Source organism: Podarcis bocagei (assembly GCF_964188305.1).
Source record: "Podarcis bocagei genome assembly, chromosome: 11".
Classification (NCBI taxonomy): Eukaryota; Metazoa; Chordata; class Lepidosauria; order Squamata; family Lacertidae; genus Podarcis; species Podarcis bocagei.
In genome coordinates, this window is record NC_138136.1 from 9,662,304 (window position 1) to 9,682,629 (window position 20,326).

General features: G+C 42.5%; 2 protein-coding genes across 7 annotated transcripts in view; one reads left to right on the forward strand and one right to left on the reverse strand.

The window, feature by feature from the left end:
• LOC308597773 (cryptic protein-like) overlaps positions 1-20,326 on the reverse strand; it is a 442,052-nt gene that overhangs the window by 89,731 nt on the left and 331,995 nt on the right. The window lies entirely within an intron of this gene.
• LRRC2 (leucine rich repeat containing 2) overlaps positions 1-20,326 on the forward strand; it is a gene marked incomplete at its 5' end in the record, with an annotated part of 87,034 nt that overhangs the window by 42,117 nt on the left and 24,591 nt on the right. For all 3 annotated transcript variants that reach the window (XM_081213828.1, XM_081213827.1, XM_081213826.1), the window contains one exon: positions 4,216-4,352. In XM_081213828.1, the coding sequence (XP_081069954.1) occupies positions 4,216-4,352 (137 nt within the window). The remainder of the gene's footprint in view (positions 1-4,215; positions 4,353-20,326) is intronic.

The window sequence follows — 20,326 nt, forward strand, 5'->3', positions numbered from 1 at the left end:
TGGGCCGGATCACTCCCACGGAGATTGTCCATGGGCCAGACTGGCACAGCGCAGTGCCAGAAATCGCGTATGCACATGCCCAGATGCCGAAAATCGCACCTGCGCAGAATCAATTTTTGGCGTCTGGACATGCGCAGATGCGATTTCCAGTATCTGTGCGTGTGCATACGTGATTTCTGGTGCCGCTCGGCGTGTCCCCGCACCGCACCATGCCGGTTTAGCATAGTGTGCGGGGGACTCGCCGTGCGGGTGGTTCGGTTCTTGGGCTGGTAAAATGATCTTCGTGGGCCGCATTCAGCCAATGGGCCACATGTTGCCGACTCCTCTGCTAGTCTCTTCTTCTGTAGAGATGCATGGCATGTTGGACTATCGCTGGGGAGATCTGAGCAAACCGGATTCAAATCCCTACTAATACCGAGACTTCCGGGTTGGTGCGATCTGGAAATGGCGGATTCCCTCCGAGCTGCGGAGGGAATCGGCTCAACCGAGGACGGGTCTTGCCGCGCCGGCGACGCGGGGACCCTTAAAAACCGCAGGCGCTGAAGCCTGCGGACTGAAGACTCGGCGGGTGCCTTAAGCGCCCCCCTGATCCACGAAGAGCCTTTTTAAAGGCTGTGGAGAGGATACGGAGGGCGGCGTGGCACTGAGAGTCGATCGCTACCTCGGCGGAGCGAAGCCGCGAGCCATGACTGGAGAGCGCTGACTTTCTTCCTTGAAATTTGGACTGAAAACAACAACCCGTGAGTAAGACGGAATTGGACTTTAAGAATATTATCCCGTGAATTTGAGACGACCGGGGGGTGTGCTAAAAGGAAGTCCGCACCCCCCCTTCTTGCAGACGATCTAAAGCAACGATATAAGAGCTAAGCTGGAGTGCCTACCCTTTGTGGGGTGAGTTGAAAAAGACATTAACTTCCAAGATTTGGTAAAGAAATTTTGAACTGGAGAGTGGAGTGTTGGAAGCTTTCCTTTTGTTGTAAACAACCCCCCCCCCCGGGCCCGGGAGCGTCCTGCTTTTGAGCTTGTGGAAGAGGTGCGGAGTTTGACAGCTGTCAAAGCTGTCAAACGGACAGTTCAAGTGGAAAAATCGTTATTTAAGATCCCTCTGGACTAAAATGAGTTACGATTGAGTTAAAATTGTTGGAAACAAAGTAATAATAACAAGTTGGAGGATTGTTGGAGAAAGATTACCAAGTAACCAGATTCCCTCTAGGGGGAAGTCTGTGAAATTACAATGGCTGTGGATGGAAAGTTACTAGTGGAAATCGAAAGAATGTTTCATCTGGTGGGAGTCTTGCAAGAGCAGAGTCTGGCTATGAATAAACAACTTATGACCTTGACTTCTGGAACAAGCAGCTCTGCTGAATGTATTGAGGACCTGGATGAGAAAGAATCCACAGCTGAATTCGAAATGATATCTAAAGAAGTGGAAGAGACTAAACAAGAAAAAGAGAAAGCAAAGTTGGGAAGCACCAACCAGAAGCTGGCATCTGTGGAATATAAACAAGGAGACCTTTGGATTACATTCACCACAAACCTGCGAAAGATGCAGAAGATGAAGGAGGAGGCCCCGGGAGCTTATGGAACACAGGAACTAAAAATAAAGAAATATGATGGGGGCCTCCACTTTGACTTTGACTCTGAAGAGGCAGACTTTGTGGAAATTTTCCAGCAGCTGTTTCCAAATGTACTTGTGGGAAGAGAATATGGTTGGATGGTGACAGAATTTTTTCGAGATTCGATGACCGACATAAAGGATTACCAACAAGACCGGCGGAGAGGGACTGAAAGAGACTTGAAAGCCTGGAACAAGATGGAGATAAGTTTAAATTGCAAAGTTATGAGAAACTGAAACATAAGGTACAAAATTGGTTTCAATATCATCAAATAATGGAATTTTTCAAACAGGACAGGAAAATTGGCTTCCAGATGGAAAAATCAAAACTAGAAACTGAATTGTTAGAACCCAGTACTAAGAATTTATCTAGAATGTATAACTTGTTGCTGAAATGGAATACACAGGATGAAACAGTCAAATCAGCTATGATTAAGTGGGCACAGGATGTCGGTCACAACATCATGTCAGATGACTGGGAATGGTTATGGAACACCGGTATCAAATTTACGGCATGTAATGCCTTAAAGGAAAATATTATGAAAATGGTATACAGGTGGTACATGACCCCAGTCAAGCTGGCAAAAATTTATCATCTGCCCGACAACAAATGTTGGAAATGTAAAGAGACTGAAGGTACCTTCTACCACCTTTGGTGGACATGCCCGAAGATTAAGGCTTTCTGGGAAATGATCTATAATGAAATGAAAAAGGTACTTAAATGTACTTTTCCCAAAAAACCAGAGGCCTTTCTCTTGGGCATTGTCGGCCAATTGCTGTCAAAGAGGGATAGAATCTTTTTTATGTACGCTACAACAGCAGCAAGAATACTTATCGCAAAGTATTGGAAGACGCAAGATCTACCCACTCTGGAAGAATGGCAGATGAAAGTGATGGACTATATGACATTGGCCGAGATGACAGGCAGAATCCGTGACCAAGGAAAAGAGACGGCGGAAGAAGAATGGAGAAAATTTAAAAATTATCTTAAGGACTATTATAAACTTAACGAATGTTAGAGTGTTGTGGTTTTCAGAAACAAAGGGATACAGTGATATAAGGTCAGAATACAGAGATGACTAAGATGACAGAGGTTGGAAAGTAACAATTGGGAGTTGCTATAAAATTATGGACATTGGGATGCAGAAAGGGGGGGGTATGGGGAAGTCCTAGAAAAGAGGTTTATGAAAATATGTCATGAAATTATACATGTATGTTTGTCTTTTTAAGTGTTTGTTTGTTTTCTAAAATTTTGTAAAACCAATAAAAATTTTATAAAATAAAAATAAAAATGAAAGAGACTTGAAAGCCTCGGACGTGAGGAACCCAGGCTAAGAACTGATACTTTGGACATGTATTAGGAAGGGACGAAAACCGGGGATGGGAGGGAGGGAAGAATAGAATTGTAAAAACACTCAAGACTTTTGGGTTTAGTTAATATGATTTTTATTTAAGACAAATTGGGAAATCAATGGAAGAGAACTGGAGTCCAACTTAGGAAAAATTTATTTTTCTTTATAGAAGAGGTAACTTTAAGATGACTAAGAAGAGAAATACCAATTTGCTGACACAATTCTGGGAATTGGGATGCATGAAGGGGGGTGGGGGGAAGTCAGGGAATAAGGTTAGGAAAGTAAGATTTTCTGAAATTGTACATGTTTTTGTCTTTTGTCTTTTTTGTGTGTATATGTCTCTATAAAAGGTGAAAAACCAATAAAAATTTCTATAAAAAAAAACCAAAAAACAAATCCCTACTAATACCTGAAACTCAGGAGGTGCCCTTGGGCCTGTCACGTTCCCTCTTCTGACCTAATTTAGCTCAACCCGGGATAGTTGTTTGTTCATCTTGAGCTCCTCAGTGAAAAGGCATTGTGAATAGGCAGACAGACAGACAGATCAATAATTCAAAATTAATATGCACTTTTCATATTCTCCAACACTAGAGAGAATTGTGCTATCGTGCAGTTGTCTGTTATGAGAAATGATCTTTTTTAAAACAAACAAACAAACAAAAACATTCTCAACCCACTAAGAAGGCGCTCCAGGTTAACTGGGCCAGCCAATTTAATTTGGTCAGTTATTTTATATATGTGTGTGTGTGTGTGTGTGTGTGGTGTCAAGCACCATTTTAGAATTAACATATTTATTATCCTAAAAGAGGTATTCCCTTCCATTAGAGAATGGTGAATCTTTCATTTAAGATAATGTTTGTGTTGTGTTTAATCTAAAAGTGTAATATAAACATGTGCATCACCTTTTTCTTTAGAACTATTCCCTCACATGGAAATGTGTACATTTAAACCATTAATTAATGAATGCAATTTATTAGCAAATTGCATTAGGCTGCCCTAATTCCTCTCTCTCCTCCTCCATGAAATCATATCAGGTCTGTTTTCCCTTTCTGTATTAAGCTGGCTCATCCAGATTTCTAGTTGCTCTGCTGCTTTTGTCTGGGAAAACTTGCTCCATACCACTGAATTGGAAAACCGCTTGGCCCCATGTTTTCCAGGGGCCTCATGTTGTTACCGTAGTCTCTCTTGTTGTTACTGTAGTCATTGGAATTACTGCACAGTTGATCTAAGCTCACTTTATTTTGACAGGTTGCTTAAAAAACCTGCAAGAGCTCAATGTGAGTTTTAATCGCTTGAAGGCTGTCCCTCCAGAACTGGGAGACTGTGAGAACCTGCAAAGACTTGATTTGTCTGGAAATCTAGAACTAGCGGAGCTCCCGTTTGAAGTAAGATTTTTGGCCTCACTTTTGGTAATCAGTTTGGGTGGTATGATGATGATGATATTTTAAAAACTCATGTGACAAAATTGACTTTCACAACTGTAGTTGCGGCACAAAAGTGTTTCAATGGCAGTTTTAGAATCCATAAAACTGAAAATCCTTGTTGCTGGAAGAGTAGGCCAGAGCAGATGAGTGTCTGTTTTATGTATGACTATGTTACGGCTCTCATTGCGCTAGTGAAAAGGAGAGCAAAATCATGCCAGGACGTACTGGGCTAATAATAGTGTAATGGATGTCTGCCAAGAAAAACAAAATTATGCAGACAGCTGGATGCATGCAATCTACTACTACTTAGGCGTGGCCTATTAAAAGCACACGGCCAGGTTCCAAGGCTGCCATCCACAGCAAAACCAAAAATATTTGGCAGAGGTTCAGTTACATACATTTATGTCTGTGGTCCAGCTAAGATTGTTCTACAAATTACAGAGACATCTCACAATGGAACATTCAGCTCTGTGACGAGATTAGGTGTACATGCTTAATAGAAGGGGAAGGGATTCATCCTTGTCTGGTCACATCCATGGGGGAGTGTAGAATACTCAGGAATAGAAAGGATTTGCATGTAGAGAGGCCTTCAGTGCCAATCAGGAGAGGCAGGATTGAACCACATGGACCAACAGTTTGATTTTCTGCAAGGAAGATACAGGCATCGGAAAGAAGTTAAAGTCCTGAACAGAGAAGAATGGCAGATTAAGCTGATGAATTATGCCGAAATGGCAAAAATGACCAGAAGAATCAGAAATCAGGAAGACCAAAATTTTAATAAGGAATGGGGGAAATTTATAATCTATTTTAAAAATCATTGTAAACAGTTAAAAACGTTAGTAGGATTGGAACAACACTTGTAGTTTAATGGTGAATTTTGGGATATAATGGAGATGTAAAAGATTTGGATTATTATAAAAGATGCAGGAGGAAATGATTAACAATAGGACCCACAAAGGGGAGGAGGGAAGTCCTGGAGATTCTGTGGAATCTTGTTTTATGACATATGTTGGATATGTGATTGTAAAATCTTAAAATTGAAAAACCAAATAAATAAATTTGTAGATAGATGCATCCATCTATACATGTAGAGCAAAAGTAGATGTGAAATCAGAGATATCAGATTTGCAGATCTCCAACATCTCACTTGGTATATGCTTTATTTGTGTACAATATATGTAATACATTGGAAATTTGTTTAAAGACTGACACCTTAAATAGCCTTCTTAATACCGTATATTACTAAAATTTGCTGTGGAATAACTGGTATTTTAGACTTACGCTGACACGTAGCTATTTGCGGGTTGGGGAATTCATTTTGTCAAAAGCTCCTTGATTTAATGCGAACAGTTTTTAGTTGCCAAGCATGTGGCTGCAAGCAAGTAAGATTTTAAGGAATGTGTTTGCAGTCACTGCAGTTACCCTTGGAACAGTGCCAGGTGAGTCTAACAAATGTAGAAGACAGCAGCAGCAGCAACAAAATTGCCATTCTGATTCCTATTTCCACAGGGAATGCAACACACATTTTCCAAGGGTGCTAAAGCAATGGTCTGTCTAAAACAGAGCCAACATGGCAGAATGCTTTCTTATGAATCAAGATTGCAGGAGTCAGTACATTAATTCCTACATAAACAGCATTTGCCCTATAAGGGCTATTAGAAAATTCACCCTAGCATACAATTCTAAGCACACATCAACTAGGTGTAACAAGAGGTGTATCTTGGCTCCCTTGAACCCTTGGTAAGGAGATGTATTGGTTCTTCTGAAGCTGAAACCATGGACCAGAAACTTGAGAAGTTCATTTCCCGCCTGCCTTATTCGCTCTACTTCTTCCATGGCCATTGGGGTCAGATCTGCCTTGCTCTGTCTCTTTTCCTTCTCCTTTGTCAGTCCATCTGTCTGCCTGACTTCCTCCCTCCCAGCCACACAGAGCTAGAGTGGAGAGGCACAATTTTTGTGCCTCCCCCTGGCCTGCACCCTTGCCAGGGGTAACCTCACCAACCCCTAGGTATGCCTCTGTGTGGAACACATTTCTAAGTAAACCTATTGTTCCATGATCAGTCCCTCTGTGTAATTTGTGGTATTTGTAACCTTTTAAATCTGGGATGCAATTCTCCTGAATGTTTATAGGCCATTTTAAAGCACTCTGGTGAGTGTGGTTCTTCTGTACAGGGAATTCAAATGCTGATTTTAGAGTCACTTGTGAAAATGTATACTTCAACCTTCCCAGAATATTATTAATGTTACATAGAATCATAGAATTGTAGACTTGGAAGGCACTACCAGAGGCCATCTAGAGACGCGGGTGGCGCTGGGATCTAAACCACAGAGCCTAGGACTTGCCAATCAGAAGGTCGGTGGTTTGAATCCCTGCGACAGGGTGAGCTCCCGTTGCTCTGTCCCAGCTCCTGCCAACCTAGCAGTTCGAAAGTACATCAAAGTGCAAGTAGATAAATAGGTACCGCTCCGGCGGGAAGGTAAGCAGTGTTTCTGTGCACTGCTCTGGTTCGCCAGAAGCGGCTTAGTCATGCTGGCCACAGGACCCGGAAGCTGTACGCCGGCTCCCTTGGCCAGTAAAGCAAGATGAGCGCCGCAACCCCAGAGTTGTTAGCGACTGGACCTAATGGTCAGGGGTCCCTTTACCAAGGGCCACATAGTCCAACCCCTTGCAACGCAGAAATCTCAGCCAAAGCATCCGAAACAGATGGCCATCCAACGTCTGGTTAAAACAGGGGCAGGCGACCTAAGGCCCGCAGGCCAGATCTGGCCCAATTGCCTTTTAAATCCGGCCCACAGACAGTCCGGAAATCAGTGTGATTTTACATGAGTATAATGTGTCCTTTTATTGAAATTGCATCTCTGGGTTATTTGTGGGGCCTGCCTGGTGTTTTTACGTGAGTAGAATGTGTCCTTTTACAGTGGTACCTCGTGTTAAGAACTTAATTCATTCTGGAGGTCCGTTCTTAACCTGAAACTGCTCTTAACCTGAGGTACCACTTTAGCTAATGGGGCCTCCCGCGGCTGCCGCGCCGCCACCACTGCATGATTTCTGTTCTCATCCTGAAGCAACGTTCTTAACCCGAGGTACTATTTCTGGGTTAGCAGAGTCTGTAACCTGAAGCGTCTGTAATCGAGGTACCACTATATTTAAAACGCATCTCTGGGTTATTTATGGGGTCTGCCTGATGTTTTTGCATGAGGAGAATGTGTGCTTTTATTTAAAATGCATCTCTGGGTTATTTGTGGGGTATAGGAAATCATTCATTTCCCCCCCAAAAAATATAGTCCGCCCCCCCACAAGGTCTGAGGGACAGTGGACTGCCCCCCTGCTTAAAAAGGTTGCTGACCCCTGGCTTAAAAATATCCAAGGAAGGACAGTCTCCACCCTTCCAAAGGAGATCATTCCACTGTCAAACAGCTCTTACTTGTCAGAAAGCTTTGTCTGATGTTTAGTCGGAATCTCCTTTCTTGTTACTTGAAGCCATGGGTTTGGAGGTTGTGGACTTTCCTTCCTTGGAGGATTTTAAGCAGAGGTTGGGGGGACCATCTGTCCTGGATGCTTTAGTTGAGATTCCTGCATTGCAGGAGACTGGACAGGATGAACCTTGCGTTCCCTGCCAACTCTATGATGCTAGGAGGTGTGAAAGAAAGTCAATCCTAGCATTATGTGTATTTAATTTATCTGGGTTTGCATTTCTGTATTACGTTTCCTTTGGAGAGAATGCCGTCCCATCTTTGTTGAACCCGTATTCCCATTGCTTCCACAAAGAGGGAAGGCAGGGTCACGTAAACCATCTGCCAAATATTTTCACTTGCCCCTGCAATGTTTGCCAAACGCCTGTCAATCTAAGGAAAGCAGCAGCTGTGTTCTTTTTCTGGGGGAAGGGCGTGGTTTGGGGGTGTGGGAGGGGCTGACATTGGCATAGCGTACAATTCCCAATATTAGCAGGAGGGTGTGAAAATGGAAAGGGCAGGTGTTGAGGTGTCAGTTGTCAGAGGAGATTTGTGGAAGCATTAGCACTGCGTGAGCTTCTATAAATGTTTGGGAGATGCTAGGGCAGGGGTAGGCAACCTAAGGTCCACGGGCTGGATGCGGCCCAATCGCCTTCTCAATCCAGCCCATGGATGGTCCAGGAATCAGCATGTTTTTACATGAGTAGAATGTGTCCTTTTATTTAAAATGCATCTCTGGGTTATTTGTGGGGCCTGCCTGGTGTTTTTACATACATGGCTCTGCTTTCCCTTGGACCACATTAGTGAGGCTTAGAGAGGCGTCTTGGTTTCTGGGCAACCCAGGACCTCCATGCACGCTGCCCAGGCTTGCGCCACGGAGAGTTTACTTTGGTGCTGCTAACACATAGAATCATAGAATCATAGAGTTGGAAGAGACCACAAGGGCCATCGAGTCCAACCCCCCTGCCAAGCAGGAAACACCATCAGAGCACTCCTGACATATGGTTGTCAAGCCTTTGCTTAAAGACCTCCAAAGAAGGAGACTCCACCACACTCCTTGGCAGCAAATTCCACTGTCGAACACAGCAGTTTGACTTCAGCCCCACAATAATAACAATACCTTTATTGTCAATTTACAACCTGTGTACAATGAAATTAACCAAGCCTCCCCCCCCACAAACACTCAATCTCATTGCACTCTGTGTGCTTGTCACACAACACACCAACCCCGAAAGTCAGTTGCACTATATTATTTTCCATTCAGCTGTCTAATGGCCCACAGATAGAAACTGTTTCTTAGCCTGTTGGTACGACTGATTATACTTCTATATCTCCTGCCTGAGGGTAGAAGATTAAAAAGGTGCTGGCTGGGGTGTGAGTCATTCCTGAGACTTTTTCTTGCTCTCCTAAGACATTGATACCTTGCGATGTCATCTAGCATGGGGGGACAGCCCATGATATCATGTGCTGTGTTCACCACCCTCTGTAAAGACTTTCTGTCTGTGGCAGTCAAGCCAATGTACCGCATTGTGATACAATATGAGAGGACACTTTCTATTGTGGACCAGTAGAAGGAGGTCATCAATTGTTGTTTAACATTGTTCTTTCGCAAGACCCTGAGAAAATGGAGCCTCTATTGGGCCTTCCTAACCACTTGAGTTATATTGTTTTTCCAAGTGAGGTCTTCACTAAGGTAAACTCCCAGGAATTTAAAGGAAGAGACTCTCTCCACACAACCCCCCCTTGATGTACAACGGGGCTTTCCATTGAGACAGAAGGATGACAACAACAAATAGATCTGTTAGTGCACTACAGAACAAAGGTGAAATTCACCTTCGTTTCTCCACCCAGTTTTGCCTCTGCTCATGCCCACCACTGGCACGCAGACCGTGGAAGACTATCCAGAAGAGAACATGGCTCTCAACCTGAAAGAGCAATTCACCCCTTACCTGGGAGTAAGCACTGAAAATGGGTCCTACTTCTGAGTAAACAGGTGTAGGATTGTATAGAAACAAATGGGTGTGATGCTGACGGATCCATTTCAACAGTTCCTTGTCAAGTTTTTGCAATTCCTATAACGGAAGTCTGAATGTATTCTTTCCAATACCTGTGTGAATCAGCCGTGTTAGTTAGCCTTTCAGGCCACCTACCATTTTATTTATGGCAGGCATCTTAGAGTTGAAGTTCCTGATCTGGACCTTGTACAGAGTAGAAATGAATGCTCTCTACCACGAAAAAAGAGATCCAAAAGGTTTGATGGCAAAACGGTCTAAAACTAGTTACAGAATAAAACATTGCGAAAATACAAAGTAACACATTGCACTTAAACAAGCCGGCAATACAGTCCAGTCTTCTTTAAGTCCTAATACAGTCCATCAACTTTCTTCTCTCTGGTCCCAGAGAGAGATCCTATGCAAGCAACTTGCTTGCTCAGGATAGCTGAGCTGAGCCACAACTGCTGCTGCCTCCAATGCCTGCTGAGATTATGGGTTTTTAGGTTTCCCAGGGATGAGCCATCACTTAGCACACACACTGAAATGGAAATACTGCTGTAACACACCCTGGCCCCTTGTGGCGAAAGACAAGTAAGAAATGACGATGTTGCTGATGCACTTAAAATAGTTGATAGTGTCTATTAGGAGCAGAGGGAACCATCTTGAACCAGAAATCCAAATCTTAGGCATGAACAATCTGAGACTCACCAGAGCAATAATATATAATACTGGCACAAAAATGGAAGCAAGAAGAATTACCGATGAAAGAAGAGTGGCAAATGAAATGAATGGACTATGCAGAATTAGATAAATTAACAGGAAGGATTCAAAACCTGCGGGACCAGAGATTCTTAGAAGACTGGAGTAAATATTTTAATTATTTAAAAAGCAACTGTAATAAACAGATTATGCTAGTAGGATTGCAAGATTATGTGAAATATTGCAAGGAGGATTATGAAGAGAACTATTAGTTAATGATAATGAAAAGTAAGAGAGAAATTAAGAAATGCAGAATAAGTGATAAAGAACGGAAAATTTTCAGAGGTTGTTGATGGAAGTCTAAAATATTGTATAAGATAAGAATTTATGTTAAATGATTGTTGGAAATGATATGTTAAAAAATTAATAAAAATGTGTATATATATATAGAGAGAGAGAGAGAGACAGAGAGAGAGACAGAGACTCACCAGACCAAACTCCACCTATCTCTGCCTTCTGGGCTTGTGCTCTCCAGCATTAAAAACCAGTCATGAAGGGCTTTTTCTCACATCCTTCTAATGTCCAAGAGTTGGCCAAATTTCAAGGAGCAGTCAGGAGCACATCTCCAAGTGCTAATTTTCAATATCAACAAAGGCAAATGGAAACGAAAAAGATATTTAGAAAAAAAATGCTCAGTGCTTGTGAATATTTATTGGATCGATTAACTCCCTTTCTTTTGGGGCTGTCAAGGAACAGCTCTAGTTACGCATATCTGTGGGGAAAACTGTGCCACCCGCATAAAAGAATTCTATTCCAGCCAGGAATCTGCTTACTTAACAATGAGATTATTTCTTCTTCTTGCCAATAAATGTCAAACTTTGGCTAGTATCTTTCAGAGGGTTTCTTTCAGTCCCAACAACCATAAAAGTATAAAAGTTGGATTGAAAGTTCATCATCACGTGTTATATTCCAAAGGCACAATGCTGCTTTATGGCAAACCGAATCTGCTATTAGCTGAGGGATTAAAAAAAAAAGTAGCTTTCCCAGTTGTGAATATATGATTCAGTAATGCTACATGTAAGCAATTGCCATTCTGCTACACCAGCATCCATCAAACAGGCAGATAACATCTCCAAGGTATCAGTCATTGAAATGTTGCTGCTATAATAGCACATTGCCAAAGATCAGTGTCTTTTAGCTATGCCTTAACATTTACCTCCCATCGTTTCCCTTGACATTTATTTAGCATCTGCCATTGCTATCCTATTCCAGGGTTCCATTTTACTGATATTATCTTTGAAAATGTTCTCAATATTTTCCACCCTGAAGTGAACAATCACTGATTTTTCCCCCTCTGAGGGGAGAAAGCAGCTAACTAGTGTTTTATAGTTTGCAACATAACTGTATCTTTTGGGGGGGTAAGGTGTGTGTGTGTGGGGGGGTTATATTTCTCAAATATGAATGTTTGCAAATAAAATTACCTCTGTAAGAACTTCTTGCTTTATGTTTCAGAAAGGTTTTCTTTTTTTATGGCAGTTTATGTCAAACGAACCAATAGCTTACATTGCAGTAGTTCCTACTTACATCAAAATATTGTTCTTCTTGTTGTTGTTTAGCAGTTTGGTTCACTGGGAAAGCAATTCTGTATTAGCTGGTTCTGTAGCCTGCAGAAAGGACACTGAGAAAAAGCAGCAAATTAAGGGCAGACAAACAAAATTATTGGCAGGCCCTGACATCTAATGCTTCATGGGTGGGCTAAAATCATTCTTGCTTACTTTGTCTGCTACATTTATTTGCATGTTTAGACCTTTAACCTCCCCCTTAAATAAATTCAGACAAGACTCAAATTTTGGTTTGGTTTTTGGCAGAATTTAGGCCACAACTTTATTGATTACAGCAAGTGAGTGGTTGCATAGGCTCTGGTTTGACTAGCTCCCTGCACCCTTGCAGGTAGCGCTGACCCAGGGCAGTAGCATAGGTCAGCCTAGGGTGAACACCTGGATAGGCGGAAAGCCAGGAACAGGCTAGTCTACCACCCAGAAGTCCCCCTGGACTCAGGCACGGGCAACTCAGGGTTGACCAAACCATTGAGTCCCTGGATTCCTTTAATGGAATACCCTTCACATAGGGATGGCGAGAGTGTTGTCACATCCCTATCACCTGAACCAGAGCCTATCCGCAACCTTACAAGTTGTGATGATTTGCTACGTGGCAGGTGAAACCCAAATGACACCAGCCAATCAGCCAAGTGGGGAAAATTCCTGCCGTGCCCCTGTCCCAACGACCAACGACACATGACGGCATAGCAAGGACAAGTGCAAGCCCTAAATATAGGGAGAGGTGGGTGGGTGTTCCGATGCACTGGCCCAAAGAGGAAGCTCAGGGTCACGTGCATGGGCATATATAGGTTCCTTGATCTGTTTGGCTAGCGTCCCATTGGCCTGATTAAACCCAGCATCAAGGGACCTACCAATAGGGTGTTGTGGCTATCCAATTGTACCCACCCACAACACAGGGTTTGGTTGTCAGGTCGCACCGCAACACGTGCCCTCTTTGAGGGAAGACACGATTTACCGTATTTTTTGCTCTATAAGACTCACTTTTCCCCTCCTAAAAAGTAAGGGGAAGTGTGTGTGCGTCTTATGGAGTGAATGCAGGCTGCACAGCTATCACAGAAGCCAGAACAGCAAGAGGGATTGCTGCTTTCACTGCACAGCGATCCCTCTTGCTGTTCTGGCTTCTGAGATTCAGAATATTTTTTTCTTGTTTTCCTCCTCCAAAAACTAGATGCGTCTTGTGGTCTGGTGCATCTTATAGAGCGAAAAATACGGTATGTATTACTAGAGTATCCATGGTTGATCTGTGTCCTTTAAATTTGCAGAGCAAATATGCATACCCAGGAAGGACCACTTAATAGTTAAGGCACAACAAATCTATGTTAAGTGGTTCTTAGTACACACTTCTACTTAAGAGCATAAGGCGTGCTTTGTTGAATTAGACCAGTGTCCCTTTAATCCAGCATTCTTTGCAAGAAACAGCATTTGCTACATGATCCACAGCTGCCTATCTCCTGCTAATCCCTGATTTAAACCTTGTGTCGGCTGTTTATCAGTGGCTTTCCTCGCAGGCTCTGTCTAACAGTGTTGGACACGAGGATAATTCACTCCTATAAAAATGTGTCTGTGCCCTACTTGGGGCCAGCTGAGTCATTACAGGCCCAGATGGAATTGGCCAAAAATTGTTACCCTGAGCCAGCACTCCACATAATGGCTTTAAACAGTTCAAAGCCACTTTCCACCTTTTTCTACCTAATTGGGAAGATTCACTTTAAGCCAGCACTGCAAAGTCTTGCCAGCTTTTGGTACTGGCATGGAGAATCTCTGTGCAATCATGTCAAACAATGAGGAAAATGGCTTTCAAATATTTCAGCCTCTGTGTGGAGTGAAGCTTGTTGTTTGCTTGGATTCTAGCTATCATTTAGCCTGAATTGGCTCTTTTTGTTATTTCTGTTTTAATTCTGATTTTATCAAATATCATTGCCAATCCATTGAAAACATTATTGTCAATCTATTGCATTTCAATATTTTCTGTGTTATCCTCCTGCTTCACACCCCACACCCCAGCACCAGTCTTTCTAGTTTTGACTGACAAAAGGCATTTGTGGGGAACTGAGATTTTACTTAGAAGCTTCCTCCATGCTACCTCTGTCCCTAAATGCTTCCCACTCTGTGCAGCATGGCATAAGCGATGAATTGCCCCCTAATTACCAGTAGTCAGTTCCTGCTCTGCACAATCAGAGCTTTTACTGCTGCTTTATTCAACTCCCCCCACATTTTCTTAAAAAAATATGAAATAGCAATATTTCTCCCCCCCCCAAAAAAATTGAGAGAAAATTAGCAATTAACTTTCTCTATGTAGAAAACAGGAACCGAGCTGATTCATCATTAACACCATGCCATACCATGTTGATCAGGAAGCAATTAGAACCAGAAACTGCAAGGAAACTGCTTATACAGTAGACCTGCAATGTACTCTGGGGCACAGGTGAATTTAGGGGAACATGACTGGTTTGGTTACACTGGGTGCAGAGCCTCAGGGACATCACAGCTATTATTTAAAATGGAGCATGAGAGCAAAATTCTGGCAAATTCTGGCATTGCACAGGGCACTGCTGAAATTTGAGGCCTTTGCACCTGCCGCTGGTGGGTCTTACATTCCAGAGATCATGCCTAAAGCCAAAATCACATCTAATTAAAACCCATTGGGTTTAAGGGCAGGTGGGATTGCAGAAGTCATTTTCCCCGGAACCCCATCCCCTTTCTGCCCCTTAATTTTTATATTTTTGCCACATACGTGAATCTGAATGTGCACAAGCTAAATGCACGTAAGTTGTGGTCTTACTGTAATTTATATTGCTGGGGGACTTTTGTGGAGCTTTAGTATCAGTTGTGACAGGGTGGGCATGTCCAGGATCTGGGAAGCCATCTCATCCGACAAAACCTTGCTAAGAGGAAGGACCACATTGTTACATGGCTCCAATGAAAATCCTCCCCCAAGTTCTATGGTTTAAATACAACAGATAACAGGGTCACTTATTGTTATGTACTAAGCTTGGATCCTAGAGCAATAGGCATAGCTGTCAACTTTCCCCTTTTCTTGCAAGGAATCCTATTTGGAATAAGGGAATTTCCCTTAAAAAAAGGGAAAAGTTGACAGCTATGACAATAGGCAAGTAGGATCCTAGAATACAACAACTGATTGGCCTGCAGGAAAAGACCAATCAGGCTCCAGGAGGGAAGCAGAATCAGCCAATCAGACGGGACTCATTGTATAAATAATGTATATAAAAGCCTGAGGTTTGGGGGCAATTCAATCACTGTTTTACAGGCTGCAATAAAAAGCATGGAATCACTACAGGACTCTGAGTATATTTCACTTATATTTCAAAATTAACAATTCCAGTCCAACATTACGTTAACTTGACTGAACGGTTTCCGCTCAGCTTTTGTCAAGGGCAGATATTTAAACATCCCCAGAAACATGGCACATGAATGTGCCGGACACAGTAGAACATATTCTTTTCTACTGTGCATTGTACAACCAGCTACGCAAATGTGCGCTATCCGCTTTTTTGGATAGTCCAACATCATGGCACAATGAAAATATCAGATTCTATCTGTCTGACATTAACCTGGAAGTAACCTAAAGGGTGGCTGAGTTTTTGTCAATAGTTTCTCTTCGAGTGGTGATTGGCACCATTTAGCGAGAAGAAACTCCAGTGAAAATCCACATTATTACATATTTTAACATGGCTGTTTATTTGTATATATATTAAAATTTTATATCTGGATGTTTTATGATGGTCTGTACTTGCAATGCCTAATAAAGGTTTGGCGAAGTAAGTATTATTACATAGTGCCTTTCTTCAGATTGACATTACATTACATACGGTATATTACATACAAAACATACATCACATATCTCACCTTCACCACCCCTTCCACCTACCTACCAACAAAGACACCGATATACTGTGGTTATTGACTGCCAACCAGTCTCATTGTGTAATTTTTGTCAATCTTTAATCTATGCACATTTCATATTGCTGCTTATGTTTATCCTTTATGATAATTACTTCCTTTCTCTCGTCTAACTTTTCTCTTCCTCTCAACCACAAATTGTTGCTGTTTTTTGTGTTGAACATATGCTATATGGTAATTTATGGACCTAATACTGTAGGTGTCTAAAGCCATTTGCACATAACGAAATATGTATTTTATCAAAGTAATTGTTGAACTGAAATACAATTAAGAAGAAGTATATTAATAGTGAAATACAATTAAGAAGAAGTATATTAATAGTGAAATAATTGTTAAGTCCTAACTTAAAATGATTGGGGGCCCAATACTTACATCATAGGAGCCTATACAACACAAAACACTGTTGCTGTATGTAGGTTTTATTTTATTTGTTTTTTATCTTATATTTTGGAAATGTACATCCAGTTTTTTCCCTTTAAATTTTTGGGGGCCCCCAAGAGAGTGGGGCCCTAAGCTATAGCTTGTTTAGCTTATACGTAACTTCGGCACTGGGCTGGAGGAGGACTGGCCTGGTGATGGCAGCATGCAGCCTTGAGGATGGCGGATGGGTAGGCAGGCGATCTGCTGTCTCTCCTGATCTACTCCTTGAGCCATGATACTGATCTTGGATCATGGTTTGGCTGGCCCCGTGCAGGTTTCAGCTTATTGGAATATGGCACGTGAGTTGAATTTAATTGACTATATAGCTTTGTTTCGGAGAGGTAGCCAAGAACTAAAATGATCACAGACCTCTGCATTCTGACATGCCACGAAATGGGCAGTTCACACTAAAACTACAAGCAGGTTGTAGCCTTATTGGAGTTCACTGATTGGGTCTGCGTTGCTCCGGGACAGGAGGAAGGAAGTCAAAATGACACCGAGTTGGTTCAAAGAAAGAGTTTATTCTGCTCTCCGGATAGCAGAAGGCACTTGCGTGATTAGTCCACAGCAAGTCCAAAGAAATGACAAGTTTCATGCAGTATATATATCCTCCAGGCACCCTCTCCCTCCTTCCAACCACGTCAGCTTGCATACGTAGGTTGACATCACATATGTTCCTGCTCTGGTACTCTAAACCATAAAAAGGATTTCCTTCCTGCACTCCTGACCATAAAAGGATATTCCTGTTCCTACTCCTTTGCTAGGAGCAAAAGGTCACTACTTCCGAGAACATGCTCTGGCGTTAGTCCCAGACTTGGGTCTCTGTGTCATTTGTGGTCAGGACATAAGATATGTCTGTGTCTGTTCTGCTGGTAAAGTCAAGGCCAGTCTTGCCGTCAAACTGATAAGGGAGAGAGCTGTGTTCTTGTTTTGCATTTGCTCAACGGCTAAAGTTTATGCATTTTAGCTAAGGAGAAATGGGGATTTTGGTGCAGTTTTAAAACTGCCTACACAGTCAGTTTTGGGGTTTGGGAAACCCATTCCTTCATTCCCTCCTTTTCTCTTGGACAGCCTTTCGGCTCGTCCCAAGGTACTGGCTGGTATTCTCGTGTCAGTGCTGTAATCTGGGGCCGAATCATTCGTGACATCATTTTATGCATCATATTTTGCAAGCATTGCATTAAGCAGTGTATACAGGAGCAGAAAAGAAGCAAGATTAGTCCATTAACATCATTACAAGTCCTCTAAGCCACCCAAGGTTTGGAAGCTACTCAATCAACCAAGACATGTCCCATCCCTTCCTGGTTGGGACAGGAGCATGGGCTACTTTCTCTCTGTTGCCAGGTGTTGAATAGCTACACCATGGTCAGAGATGTTAAAGCCACAGGCTCCTTCTGTCAAATTTAACTCAGCCCAAAATCCGGCGGAAGCCAAAATCGGGGCTGTAACTGAGGACTCATTCCAAGGCACAGGGAGGAGGGGCACTCCTCCCAAAGCATCTGTAGGTCCCAGAGTGCAGACCATGCAATTGGTTCGGTTTTGCAGAATATGCTTCCATTTCTGCGTGTTGCGGGCACCCCATTCTCTTATTAGCCTTAAGTGGTTACCTCAAGTGGTGTGGGCGCAGCGATGGCCAGAAATTAGAAGACTACCATCCTGGCTAAAATCATGTCCCCCCTCAGCCCTACCTGCATCATTTGGGCACAGGGATATATATCTATTTCCTAATACCTTCTTCTTCTAATACCTGGGGTACCTCCCACAAAGCAATATACAAAGCTATATATTCAAAGCGAAAGAAAGGAAAATGTCCTCTTTTAGTCCATGCTGGATTCTTCTTTTGCCGTGCGTAAGTGGCACCAGCAGGGCGGTCGTCTGGTGGGCGCCGAGCCGATGCAGTGAGGAGAAGCGTGAGGCGGCGTCTGTAGGGTGAGTCGAAGGGGTTGGTGTAGATCAATCGTCGCAGTCCAATCTGATACTGCCTGGGGTTTGCTTCATCCTTCAAATCAGGCCTGCTGGGATATATGCAGTCAGGTGTTGGAGCCCCATTCTCTCCCATAGGTGGTGGTGTAACCAGGTTAAGAACCTCAGTAACTCGAAGCTGCAACTGCGGGTGCATGAGCAGTGCTTGGCAAAGGGAGATAGAAAAATAAGTTCCTTTCATGTCCAACAATGCTGGCCCAGCGTGAGGAGTGACGCACGTGGTTTCCTGTCCAAAGGTGAACTTGTCAGCTTTTGTAATCAGAGTGGCAGCAGTCACTGCTGTTCGCATGCAGGGAGGCAAACCTTGTTTCGTAGTGGTTAATTTTTCAGACAAATAGGCTATGGGTTGGTCATCATCAGGGTCTAACAATTACCTTGATAGAATTACCTTGATAAAAAACATATTTCGTCATGTGCAAATGGCTTTGGATACCTACTAGGTCCACAAATCACCATATAGCATATATTCAATACACACAAGAAAACAACAATTTGAGCCCAACAAAAGACTGCTGGACATCCAAAGGGCCCCATTACCCCATTAATGCCTTCTGTTTCTTCAGCCAATTCCCATCCCTGTACTCTGCTGCCCTCAGGACCAAAGGCCCACTTTATCACTATATGATCTTATATACTGAAACACCCTTTTGTACTGTCCTTTTGTCCACTTCACCTCCTTTTCTTAGGTCCTTTCTAAATTCTTCAGTCCCAACATCATCATCATTATTTTTTCCCTTCTCATCCTCTCTCTCTCTCTTTTTGACACTGACACAAGGATGAAGTATGTTAACAAGGTGACACAGGTGATGATCTGGCATCTGAAATCATTCACACAAACAGAAAGCTTAAAAACACACACACACAAAAAAAAACATGTACCAGATGCTGGCTCTCTTCTCCAGGGTTAAATGTGATTGTAGCATATACACACAAATTGCAAGCAGAAATTAAATCACAAAAGAATGAGATTCTCTCGGAGGGTAGCATATTACCGTGATTATCCTACCTTTGCCTCTTAAGATATGCTTCTGTTTTAAATTCTTTCTGCAGAATATTCACTGCGAAAGGGTGTTCTGTTGGGCTGCATTTGAAAGTTGATTGACCTTTTGAATAAACTGTAGGACAGTCCTTCCCAGTTTCCCCTTATTATTATCTATTATTTATCTGCAAATGATTTAATCTTGATATACATATTCACATACTTAATTGACTTGGGACAGTGGTTCAGTTATAATTATAGTACAACAATAAGTTAAGTGCTACCTGCTGTGTGGCTAAATTTTCTTATAAGAAAACATCTGATGACAGTCAGAAAGGGTATTCCTATTAAACAGGAGGAATAAGCAACTCATGCTGACTAAATATAAACTCATTCCTGCATCTGTATATATCACACACAGAAGGAGACAGTGCAATTCAACTCTTTAACACCAACTCTTTTTTCTCTCTCTTCATATCTAGTTAATTCAATCCTATGTAGAGTAGATTGGGGGGGTGGGTGAGAGAGCAGCTACCAAGCGAGACACTGTTTAGGGGAAAGGTTCCTGCTTGTTCCTTTTCATAATGTGAAACTAAATATCTGACCTAGAGCACTAGGAACATTTTAGGGAACACCACCATGTCGGAGAAGGCTACGAAAGCATATGACATCAGCAGCCCTGATAAGAAGAAGTGCCTGATAACTTTCATATTTGAAACCACAAAGAAAGGCACACACCACAAACGAACGAATACAGGCAGTGGGGCCTTCACCTACTTCAAAATGTGGCATCTGATTCCTCCTGCATTTTTGGTCCTGCTTGCGTATGCTACAGAGGATGTAAACAAATCCTACACTAGAGAAAAG